The sequence below is a fragment of the Hesperophylax consimilis genome, chromosome 28 (assembly GCF_061612785.1).
Source record: "Hesperophylax consimilis isolate HC1 chromosome 28, BYU_Hcon_1.0, whole genome shotgun sequence".
NCBI lineage: Eukaryota > Metazoa > Arthropoda > Insecta > Trichoptera > Limnephilidae > Hesperophylax > Hesperophylax consimilis.
Window position 1 is genome coordinate 13,922,948 of NC_142863.1, and position 12,451 is coordinate 13,935,398.

At 53.8% G+C, this 12,451-nt stretch overlaps 1 protein-coding gene across 1 annotated transcript; it reads right to left on the bottom strand.

The window, feature by feature from the left end:
• Positions 1–5,156: 5,156 nt before the first annotated feature.
• On the bottom strand, positions 5,157–12,095 carry LOC149410212 (uncharacterized). The gene is made up of 3 exons (XM_089648974.1): positions 11,697–12,095; positions 9,209–10,460; positions 5,157–9,106 (listed from the first exon to the last, which is right to left on the bottom strand). Exons 1-3 carry the CDS (start codon positions 12,093–12,095, stop codon positions 5,157–5,159), a joined length of 5,601 nt encoding a protein of 1,866 aa, XP_089505100.1.
• Positions 12,096–12,451: the final 356 nt, after the last annotated feature.

The following is a 12,451-nucleotide window of genomic DNA, read 5'->3' on the forward strand; positions in this document are numbered from 1 at the left end:
TTGCTAACGCTGGCTAAACCTCGTGAGATATATCAAAATAATGTACTACGCAATTGTATATATTAAAAAGACCTATAGAAAAGTCTGCCATCATATGTGTCTATCTCCTAAGATAACCCAGGTACACGTCAGATCGTATATTGTAACAAGAAACCAGTGTTTCCCTACCTGCCTAATTTTCTTCTCAACCAGCCACTGTCACCCACCGATGGTTATGTTGGTAGAAAGCCCTTGGTGTCACATCGAAAGTAAGAGAGTTTGGTGGGGGTGGCTGAGCGTGGGTGTGTGACAAAAATGTACTTTCTAGCACATTGCTTTGTCATGGGAAGGCCGCGAATGCTTCAGATTATTTCAGAATGGGCCCGCTGACTGTGTAGGTGAGTCTGGAAGTTTCCAGAATGTTCTCTAAAGTTCTCGATTGTTCTAGAAGGTTCTATACGGTTCCAAACTGAGTGGCGGAGTGTGTTGGTGAGTCTAGAAGGTTCCGGAATAGTCCGAATATGCTCTGTATAGTTCTGGAAGGAGCCACAACAACGCGCACAGCAGTTTTAGTATGAACCTAAAAAGTCAAAAAAGATTATCCGTTATTTATCTGCAAATTTGTTTGTGCGTTTTAATTAATACGAATAAGGAGATGAATTGTACATACACATTACATTATAGTGAAAAATATTATCTGTACTGTGTCAACACCGATAGAATCCATAGTCTGCGGAGTAAAGGTTATGGACTGATGTTTCAGAATGTGTAATAAAACAATTAAAATTCTGAATAATTTTACAGATAAACGGATTATCATTTTCCTCCAGGGCAAAGATCTTTTTTAGTTTATTAAAAATCACTAGTACACAATATCCAATATCCCGCTATGCTTCGCTATTGCTAATGTCTTTCTCGGGCGTGTCTGACTTCTTCCACCATCCACTACTGTATACCACAATGTTACTGTTAAAAAACTACATTACATCGATTTCAATTCGACTCCGTATTTCATTCCGGTGCAGAGATATTCCTCGGGCGTCCCAGACTTCCTCTACCATTCAAACTAATCTCTAAACACTAATGGCACTAATAAGAACAAACTTTGGAATTTTCTGCGCTATCGGTCGACTGCTTTTCGAGTTTTGCGAGCGCAAACATATGCAGGCTGAATTTTTATACCCGGCGATGTTCGACTTTTCTCTGCTTTCAATAAATATAATATCCATGTATTATACAGGGTTTTCCAATAAGAGGTGTTATTTTGATATTCAATCGTAAAAGATCAATGGTTTCGTTGCTTGTGTGGCACGTAGCGCCGTCATGTTGAAAGTAATCGTTGTCCAGATCAATACTATCCAATTCCGGCTATAAAAAAGCATAAATCATATCTCGATAGCACAATCCATTCACCGTAACTGTTGCTCCAGCCTCATTTTCGGAAAAGCAAGGTCCAATGACTCCGCCAGACCACAAACCGCACCAAAAAGTCACACGTTGAGAATAGAGAGGCTTTTTAATAATAACTCTTGGGTTTTCCGAGCCACAGATGCGACAATTTTGCTTGTTGACGAAGCCACCGAGGTGGAAATGGGCCTTATCACTCAAGATGATTTGCATTTGATTCACTCAAGTGAGTTTTAATAATTTCAATGCGTTGTTGAAGCGTGTATCGTTCCATTTTTATTAATGGCGTAGTTTCTACTTGTCAAATGTCAAAAAATGATAGATTCAAAAGTAACATCTACCGAAATAGCTGGCTATTCAAAATAACACCTCTTATTAGAAAACTGTATATGTATAAACCTTCCGGAAGGAATTCTCTAAATGTGAGTGAAAACCCTATCAAACTCCATTGCATAGTTTAGAAGAAGTAAGCTCACAAACAGACAGACGCGGATAGTGACTATGTTCTATATTATTTACTGCAAGCTGACGTGTTCCCGGCGTTACTGGGGGTTACCTTTAGGAGATAGACATATATCAATGACGACTTTTTTGTAGGCCTTTTTAAGATATACAATTCTGTAATACATTATTTTGATATATCTCACGAGGTTTAGCCAGCATTAGCAATGTAGTGCCCGAAAAAATATTTTTACGTCTTGATTATAAAACTTCGACTTTTCTCTATTTTATATAAAAATATCATGCAAGTATCATATGTGTAAATCTTCCCGAAAAAAATCTCTAAATGTTAGGCTAGCATTACACTTGTAAGTTTTTTCGTAAATTTACGACTTCTAGCCAATGGGCGCATTGGATTTTCAAAATGAAAGATGACCATTGGCTAGAAGTCGTAAATTTACGAAAAAACTTACAAGTGTAATGCTAGCCTTAGTGAAAACCCTATCAAAATCCGTAGCGTAGCTTAGAAGAATTGAGCGCACAAACAGACAGACGCAGATAGCGACTTTATTTTATTCTTTTCAGAGATTAGTGTGATTTTCATACATTTGTTTTCCGTAACCGTGACTGTGCATTATTGGTTCTTTATATGTACTAACTTTCTTCGCAGTTATCCATAATAGTAAGAAACAAGAGAATTCCTTTTATTGTAAGTTCACCCTCCGAACAATAACAATAGCAATAACATTGCTCTTTTATCTGTATATATATCGTGACAATTTTTTACAGGATAGCAATTTGTAAATTTTGTACATATATTTGTTGCTTGTTTACCTATGTTCGTATTCCATATCTAAAGCTACGTTTACACCAAAGTCTTCCACTAAGTTTTCCACAAGTTGCGGCAATTTGTTGCTTTTTTCTACAAAATACAGCAACTTTTTCTGTCTTCCACTTGTTGAGAGACAAATCTTTCACTAAATTTTGGTTTCCCGCGGAGTTTCGGTAAAGATCAAAAAAAGTTGACAACTAAAAGTGGAAGATTTGTTGCTGCGCGCTTTGCGCTAGCAACTTGTAGGAAACTAGTGGAAAACTGTTCCCTCTCCACGCAAACTTACAAACTTCAATAACAAAGAGTGAAATGGTTGATTTTGACATTTTAAACAAATAACAGAGACTTGTGTACGAATCACCAGTAGCCAAAAAACGTAATGTAACTGCTAGCTTTTCTTGGACAGGTACTGCTTTCCTGTAGTTTGTGTCACGTTTCTTGATTTTATGTTCGATCATTGAAATGAAATACTCAAAGTCACTACTGGTCATTCTCAGAAAGTTTTTGACACTCCCGTCGCACCTCAGCTCACCACTCAACGGATTAACGTCATCTTCTCTAAGATAATGCCTAATTCTACACACTACTGCCTTTCGAGCCAATTCTTTGGCAACAAGTTTTCCATTTGTTGTTCTAAATTTGAGAAGAGCAACTTTTAGTTTATTATAAGTTGAAAACAATGTTTTGTCAACTTTGGTGTAAACGCGACTTAAGGATTGATTCCACCAAAGAAAATTATACAAGTTTATGAGTACTATGGAGCACTAGAAATTATTTACTATATTTCTTGGGTGGTTACATATTTTAGTCACTTGCTTATTCCATTTAAATTTACTGTCAACAATTATTTCTAATCAAGTATATTCGCTAGCAAATTAATTTTATTCACATTAGCAAAAGTGTTATATATTTTCCATATACACAATTGAGTTTAAGTGCAGTTAGATTCGGTATATTTCCCATTTCTAGGTGATTTAAGGCGATGCACTACGTCGTGTAATATTTTAAATTGAGCCGCTATCAATAACAACTCTTACATAGATGGAGATAAGCTTTAAATTCCCGCTAAACACCATCCGCCTGTTTTGATTTATGCAAGAAAAAAACATGGCCAAAAAGTGCCTTTTATTTTATTTTGTGGATGTTCAGGCATAAATATTTAAATGTTTTCCGATAATTTTATAAATAACTTAATTTGCCACATTATTCATGTACGGGACGGCACTGTAGTCGCCGGCCGCACAGACGATATAGCGGGAGTGGCCGGCTGGCCGCTTCGACGCCTTGGAAGGGAAGGTCGGGAAAAGGTAGGGAGAATGTTGAAAAAATGGAAAAAATGGGGAAAAATATGGGGAAAATGCAAAAATTGGGAAAAATGGGGTAAAAATGGGGAAAAATTACGAAAGGGAAAAATGGGGAAAATGTGGGTAAAAATATAGGGAAAAGGGAGAAATGGGGAAAATGTGGGAGAAAGGTATAAGGCAGGGGGGAGGAAGGTAGGGGGGAACCTGCGCCCTGACTAGGGACGCTTCGACTATTGTGACAGTTTCTTCTTGATGAACACCAGGGAGCCGGGAGAAAGAAGAAGGCCAGGTTGCAGTGAAGGTCCAGGGCAGGAGAGGCTTGAAGAAGGCAGTCAGGGCAGTCCAGGAGAGATGTTGATGGTCCGATCGTTGCTGGCTCTCTCCCGAATTGCACAAGTTGTCCGCCTTTTAAAGGACCAACGGGCCTAGCTCTCCCTTTGTTAGCGACAAATTCCGAGAATTATTTTTGGGTTCCCGGAATTTGTCACAGGAATGAGCGCCGTTGTTGCGTAACTTGGAACGGGACGAATTTGACTTGGCCCCTGACTGTTCTTCAAACCACTTTGCCCGGTCATTTTTATTTAAATACATTTTTGTGAGTTTGCACAAATTACATATTAAAAAAGGGGAATTGACATCATACATATTAAAAGGGGAATTGAGTTTTGCACAATATTCAATTTTGTGCAAACGGCGAGTTTTGTAAAGGAAACTGCGCTTGCACAATTTCAAACCTTGTGCAAATTTACATATTAGAGAGAAAACATTTATTTAAAGGGGAAGATTTGCACAATATTCAATTTTGTGCAAACGGCGAGTTTTGTAAAGGAAACCGCGTTTGCACAATTTCAAATCTTCATGCAAATCTTCCATGTTTTGTACAGATGATAGGTATTTAATTTATAAGACGGTGTCGGGGGGTCAAGCCTTTGTTTTTTGTCTATAATGATGACTGCTTGACCCCGTGGTTTTATTTATTAATCAGCAGATAAGATTTATAGTTCTACAAGTTTTACACAGATAAGATTAGGTACAGATTTTGTATAGAGAAATTTGTTGCATAAATTCGAATATGCGCAGAGGTGAGTTTGTAAATGAACTGCCTCTGCGTAAATTCAGATTTATGCAAATTAATTCAAGTCAGTGGAGGTACGTCCGGTACAATTCTCCCCCCGGTGCAGTCACGGCTGCGCCTAGCGGTCCGGACGTGTAGGTCGGCGGCGTCCTCGACGTCCGGTTCCCCTGGGCCGCTGGGGGTTGTGGCTCCCATGCGGCATCCGTGGTCCGGGTGCTGTAGAGGGCGGCGCTGGTGCTGGTGCCGGTGCGGGCGCTGGTGCTGGTGCGGGGAGGATGAGGGCGAGTTTTACAGCCGGGCGGGTGTACGTCCCTGTGGCTGTTTGGACCCGGGCTGTCCTCACTTGGCCATCGGCAGCTGGGATGGCTTCAACGATACGTCCGCGCGGCCAGCTGTTGCGTGGCAGCGCGGGGTCCAAGATGACCACCAAGTCACCAGCTCTGAGGGGGTCAGTCGGGTGGTGCCACTTCTGTCGGGCGCCCAGGGTGGGGAGGTACTCACGGAGCCACCGCCTCCAGAACATATCGGCGAGTTGTTGGCTGATACGCCACTGGCGACGGAGACATACCTCCTCCTCCTTGCTGTCGTAGAGTGACAGATGCGGGCGGTTCCCGGCAGACCCCATGAGAAAGTGATTTGGGGTGAGGGGCTCTTCGTCCCGCGGGTCGACAGAGACATGAGTCAGTGGCCGATTGTTGACCACAAACTCAGCCTCTGCCAATGCTGTGCGCAGGGTTTCCTCCCTTGGCGCCCTCTCTTTTAAGGTGGCGCTCAGGGCTCTTTTCACCGAGCGCACCAACCTTTCCCAGGCTCCCCCCATGTGGGGACTGAGGGGGGTGATGAATCGCCACTCGATGCCCTTGGTAGCCATGGCGTCCGTCATCCTGTCATCCTGCTGCAGGGCTGCCGTGGCATCCCGAATTTCCGCGTCCGCACCACGGAAGTTCGTCCCGTTGTCCGAGTACAACACCTTGGGCTGACCTCTTCGGGCGGTCATCCGTTGTAAGGCCATAATCGCCGAGTCGGCAGACAGCGAGACCGCTAGCTCCAGATGGATGGCGCGGGTGGAGAGGCAGGTAAATAGGGCTCCATAGCGCTTCTCCCGATGTCTGCCGACGGTGACCTCCATCGGCCCGAAGTAGTCCAGTCCGCAGTGTGTAAAGGGGCGGACGTGGTGCGCCAGGCGGGTCGGCGGGAGAACCCCCATCAGTGGAGGAGAGGGCTTGCTCCGTCGTAAGCGGCAGGTGGGGCAGTCGTGGCTGATCTTCCTGCTGATGGTACGGAGGCGCAGGATGAAGAAGCTGCACCGGATCTCGGCCACAGTTTTCTCCGTGCTTGGATGGTCCGCCTTTTCGTGGTAGTGGCGGATCAGCAGTCGGGCGTATGGATCGGTGCCATCCAAGATCACGGGAGTCTTCGCCACGCTCGTGCTTCCGGTGAACTCCCTCAGCCGTGAGCCCATCCGCAAAACGTCATCAGGTCCGAGGAAGGGGGCCAAACTGACGAGACGACTGGCGGAAGGTAGCGCCTGGCTGAGACGAATGGTGTGCAGGTCAGTGGAGAAGGCGTCTTCTTGGGACCTTCTCACCCATCTGCGCTCAGCCTCCGTTAGCTCGTCTGCTCGTAAAGAGTTTTCGGGGGGACGGTTTGGGCCCGTCCGACAGCGCCTGATGAAGCGTAGCATCCACGCTGTAGCCCGGATCAGCCGGTGCCATGACGAGAACCTCTCGACCAGAGGTAGGGCCTCTCCGGCTGTGGCGATGTGCCCGACGTAGTGTCGGGGCCGGGTCTCGAGGGTCTGGTCGTCTGGCTTCGTGAGGGTGCGCTCCTTTGGCCAGTCGCTCTCCGGTGTGGTGAGGAAGGCGGGGCCGTTGAACCATCTTCCTTGGAGAGACAGGTCGGGCAGCTCCAAGTCCCGGGTGCCGATGTCGGCCGGGTTCTGCTTGGTGGGGACCCACCTCCAATTGGCTATGGAGGTGAGTTCATCTATCTCGCCCAACCTGTTGGACACGAACGCAGAGTATGTGCGTGGATCGGTGCGTAACCAGCACAGCACTGTGGTCGAGTCCGTCCAGAAGATGGTTGACGCTATCTTCGCTTGGCTTTCCAACCGGATGGTTCTGGCCAATCTAGCCGCCATGAGTGCGGACTGCAGCTCAAGGCGGGGTATGGATAGCGGCTTGAGAGGTGCCACCTTACATTTGCTGGCGATGAAGGTGGCTTTAAGGGTGCCCTGCACTTCCTCCACGAAGTAGGCGACGGCACAGCAAGCTTGCTCCGAGGCGTCGCAGAAGAGGTGCAGGGTCACGCTGCTTGACCTCTGTCGGAGCGACCGTCGTGGGATGGAGACGCTGCTTTCCTGGAGCAGGCTCATCCAGTCCCTCCAGCGTTCAGCGTGCTCCGAGGTGATGTGGTCGTCCCATCCAACGCTCGAACGCCACACGGCTTGCAGTAGGATCTTCGACCGTATGGTGAGGCAGGAGACGAAGCCCACCGGGTCGAAGATCTTCATGACGATGGAGAGGAGCTGCCGCTTTGTAGGCCGTGTGGCTTCCTCTAGACTGGCCGCTTCCAGGAAAGTGTAGATGAAGCGGTCGGTAGATGGGTCCCACACCAGTCCCAGGACCCTCTCGGTCTCGCTGCTCCCGCTGCTGATAGCTACCGTGGAGGTGGCGCGGTCTTCAGGGGGCACATCGGCGATGGCGTCCAGGCTGTTTGAGGCCCAGTTCGTAAGGTGGAACCCTCCCTTTGCAAGGAGGGCTCTTACGTCTCGGACTAGGGCAGCAGCTTCGTCAGGGTTGTCCACTGCGTCCAGGTAATCGTCCATGTAAAACCGTGAACGAATGGCTGCTGCGGCGGCCGGGTACTGGTGCTCGTACTGACCGGCCACCCTGTCCCGCACGTACTGGGCACTGCTGGGCGAGCAGGTAGCCCCAAACATCATGGACGCCAGCTGGTAGGTGTCCGGCTGTTGCCTGTCCGGCGACCTCCACAGGTAAAGTTGCGAAGACTGGTCCTCTTTCCTGATTTGGATCCTCAGGAACATCTCCTGGATGTCGGCGGCAATGGCTATACCGCCTTCCCGGAATCGGAGGATGTTCCCCAGGAGAGAGGACAGCAGGTCAGGGCCAGTGAGTAGTTGGTCGTTAAGTGACGTCCCTCGGCATCGGCTGGCGGCGTCGAACACAACCCTTATCTTCCCTGGCTTGTTCGGGTTGGTGACGGCGAAGTGGGGAAGATACCACTTCCGTGGGGCAGGGAGCGACGCCTCATTGGGGGAGAGGCGTCTGGCGTAGCCTTTGGTGACAAGCTGCGTCATTTTGTCATTGTACGCCGCTGCCAGGGTTGCGTCCGCTGCGAGCTTTTTCTCGAGGGACTGGAGCCGCTTCAGCGCACACTGCCGGTTGTCGGGTAGTGTGGCGTCAGGGTGTCTCCACAGGAGGCCAGTTTCCCACCGCCCAGAAGGTAGGGGGCGGGTGGTTTCTGCCATTAATGCCATGGCCTTTGTGTCCATGGCATTGACTCTCGCCGCAGACGTGACGCCGAGGGAGTCGACGGCAAAGTTGGATGTTACCAACTCCCTCAGGCGGGCATCTGCAGCGGTCTCCGACTGGAGGGCCAGTGTGGTAGCTGGCCCGTCATTGCTGAGGCTCGAGCCTCCGTGGGCGATCCACCCCAAAGCGGTCCGTGACACTATTCGAGTAGTGCTATTCTCACGGACCTCTCTTGACACGATAAGGTGGGCATTATCCTGCCCGATCAAGAGTTTTGGGGTGACGCGTCTTCCAGGAACGCGCTGCTCCGGCAGGCTCAGGTCAGCTACTGTGTGGGCGGTGATGTTGAAGGTGGGCTCCAATCCAGCGCCCCGGATCGTCAGCTTCACGCGTTGGGAGCGGGCGTCGGAGGTACACATCCCCTTCGCTCCGTGCAGCCGCAGACTGTGGACTGGGCCGCGTGCGCCGATCTGCGTTGCGGTGTCAGCGTCGATGAGGGTGACGGTGGATCCCTCATCCAGAAGAGCGAACGTTGACAATTCCCCGTCCGTGGGGCCCCGCAACACAACCGGCACTATTTTTAGCAGCACGCGGCTGTCCACTGTCTGGCGTCACAGGTTCACCTCCGCGACCGTCTCCCGGTGGAGCAGCCGATGATGCGGGTAGCGGCACTCACCCACACCACACCACACTGTCTCCTTGCAGTCCCTGGAGTGGTGCGCCTCCAGGCACTTGCGGCACAGATTGTTAGTGCGGACTGTCTCCCACCGGAGGGAGAGCGGTTTGGCAATAAACTCGCGGCACTCCCGAGTTCTGTGTGGCTCACCGCACTGAGCGCACGCACTTTTCACTTTGTTTTTGTTTATTGTTCTCACTACGGGTGGTGGTGGGCGGTTGGCCTTCCCCTCTGGCGGTGTGGCCACAGCGTTGGCCAGCACGTGCTCCCGGCGCCCTTTGCCGGATCTCAAGGGATCCACCATCCCGCTGACCGGGATCACGCCGGCGACGCCCCTCAAAAATGCTGCCAACTGGAGGATGGTGGACTGGGTTGTTTGCCCCAGCATCCGCAGCTCCAGCAGCCAGGCCATCCTTAATGTGCATGGCATCTTGGCAGTGATGTCGGCCAGCAGGGCGGGGTTGGTGAGGTAGCCTCCCGTCCTCAAGTCCCGCAGGGAAGCCACCAGGTTCTGAATTGTCCCGGAGAAGTCCGCAATCTCCTCCAAGGTGGCTTCGGCAGACAGAAAGGGCAGCTTCCTCACCTTATCCAGCATAAGGTTGGCTATTGAGCCCGATCCGCCGTACCGCTCCTCCAGGGTCGAAATAATTTCGGGCACTCGGTCCGGGTTCAGTAGGAGCGAGTACACGTTTTCCCTCGCCTTCCCCTTAAGCGCACGCTGCAACCTTATAAGGTTCTCGCTCAGCGTGAGCTTGCAGGTCGAGGTGGACTGCTCGTATTGCGCAATCCAGGCCGGCCATTCGAGGGGGTCGCCTGAGAATATGGGGAGGTCTTTGGCGGTGGACTGCCGGGCAATGAGGGCGGTCATCCGGAGGTCCTCCTCTACTGAGGGACGAGGGCTGTCCTGGGCGCGCGTGGAGCGGATGGCGTCAGCCAGCAGGGTGCCCAGCTGTGCCAGGAACGGGTCGGCGCCTTGTCGGACCCACTCGCTGGTGTGATGGGCAGTCTCATCGGCGGTCGGCTGCGGGGGGAACAGCGGCGAGAAGCTCTGAGATGAGGCACCCGGGTAACCGGCAGGAGGTGCGCCAGGGTGCTCGCCAGGGTAGGCACCAGGATGCGCTGCAGCGGGCGCAGCAGGGGACCCGCCCTCAGGGTAGGCGCCAGGATGCGCAACAGCGGGCGCAGCAGGGGGCCCGCCAGGGTGCTCAGCAGGGTAGGCGGCGGGATGCGCACCGGGGGGCGCGCCAGGGTGCTCGCCAGGGCAGGCGCCAGGATGCGCAGCAGCGGGCGCAGCAGGGGGCGCAGCAGGGGGCCCGCCAGGGTGCTCGCCAGGGCAGGCGCCAGGATGCGCAGCAGCGGGCCCGCCAGGGTAGGCGGCAGGGTGCGCACCAGGGGCCGCGCCAGGGTAGGCGGCAGGGTGCGCACCAGGGGCCGCACCAGGGTAGGCGGCAGGGTGCGCACCAGGGGCCGCACCAGGGTAGGCGGCAGGGTGCGCACCAGGGGCCGCACCAGGGTAGGCGGCAGGATGCGCACCAGGGGCCGCACCAGGGTACTCGCCAGGGCAGGCGCCAGGATGCGCAGCAGCGGGCGCAGCAGGGGGCGCAGCAGGGGGCCCGCCAGGGTGCTCGCCAGGGCAGGCGCCAGGATGCGCAGCAGCGGGCCCGCCAGGGTAGGCGGCAGGGTGCGCACCAGGGGCCGCGCCAGGGTAGGCGGCAGGGTGCGCACCAGGGGCCGCACCAGGGTAGGCGGCAGGGTGCGCACCAGGGGCCGCACCAGGGTAGGCGGCAGGGTGCGCACCAGGGGCCGCACCAGGGTAGGCGGCAGGATGCGCACCAGGGGCCGCACCAGGGTAGGCGGCAGGGTGCGCACCAGGGGCCGCACCAGGGTAGGCGGCAGGGTGCGCACCAGGGGCCGCACCAGGGTAGGCGGCAGGGTGCGCACCAGGGGCCGCACCAGGGTAGGCGGCAGGGTGCGCACCAGGGGCCGCACCAGGGTAGGCGGCAGGGTGCGCACCAGGGGCCGCACCAGGGTAGGCGGCAGGGTGCGCACCAGGGGCCGCACCAGGGTAGGCGGCAGGGTGCGCACCAGGGGCCGCACCAGGGTAGGCGGCAGGGTGCGCACCAGGGGCCGCACCAGGGTAGGCGGCAGGGTGCGCACCAGGGGCCGCACCAGGGTAGGCGGCAGGGTGCGCACCAGGGGCCGCACCAGGGTAGGCGGCAGGGTGCGCACTAGGGGCCGCACCAGGGTAGGCGGCAGGATGCGCACCAGGGGCCGCACCAGGGTAGGCGGCAGGGTGCGCACCAGGGGCCGCACCAGGGTAGGCGGCAGGGTGCGCACCAGGGGCCGCACCAGGGTAGGCGGCAGGGTGCGCACCAGGGGCCGCACCAGGGTAGGCGGCAGGGTGCGCACCAGGGGCCGCACCAGGGTACGCGGCTGGGTGCGCACCAGGGGCCGCACCAGGGTAGGCGGCAGGGTGCGCACCAGGGGCCGCACCAGGGTAGGCGGCCAGGTGGGTGCCAGGGGGGTCCGCCCCTGGCAGGTACTGCGTCGCGGTGGGGAGGGCTGCGAGCAGCTGAGCGAGCTGCCTGCTCATTGTCCGGTTCGCCTTCCGGAGCTGCCTGACCGTGTCTTCTGTTGTGGTTGAATCCTCCTCTGCATCGGAGGATGGTGCGCTGTCAGGGCCGGCAAAGTGAGTGTCGGCAGGGCTGGCAGCGCGTGGGGCGGCAGGTCCGGCAGGGTCAGGGCCGGCAGGGGGGGCAGGGTGAGGGCCGGCAGGGCCGGCGGGGTGAGGGCCGGCAGGGCCGGCGGGGTGAGGGCCTGTCACCAGCTCCACGTCGGGTTGTGAATCTGGGGTGGAGGCCTCGCGGCCGCTCCGCAGGGACGGCATCTCGGGACGTCACTGGAAGGCGCGAAGTAGTGAAGGCGTGAAGAGGCGATCGCGGCTCGAAGGACCATGTACGGGACGGCACTGTAGTCGCCGGCCGCACAGACGATATAGCGGGAGTGGCCGGCTGGCCGCTTCGACGCCTTGGAAGGGAAGGTCGGGAAAAGGTAGGGAGAATGTTGAAAAAATGGAAAAAATGGGGAAAAATATGGGGAAAATGCAAAAATTGGGAAAAATGGGGTAAAAATGGGGAAAAATTACGAAAGGGAAAAATGGGGAAAATGTGGGTAAAAATATAGGGAAAAGGGAGAAATGGGGAAAATGTGGGAGAAAGGTATAAGGCAGGGGGGAGGAAGGTA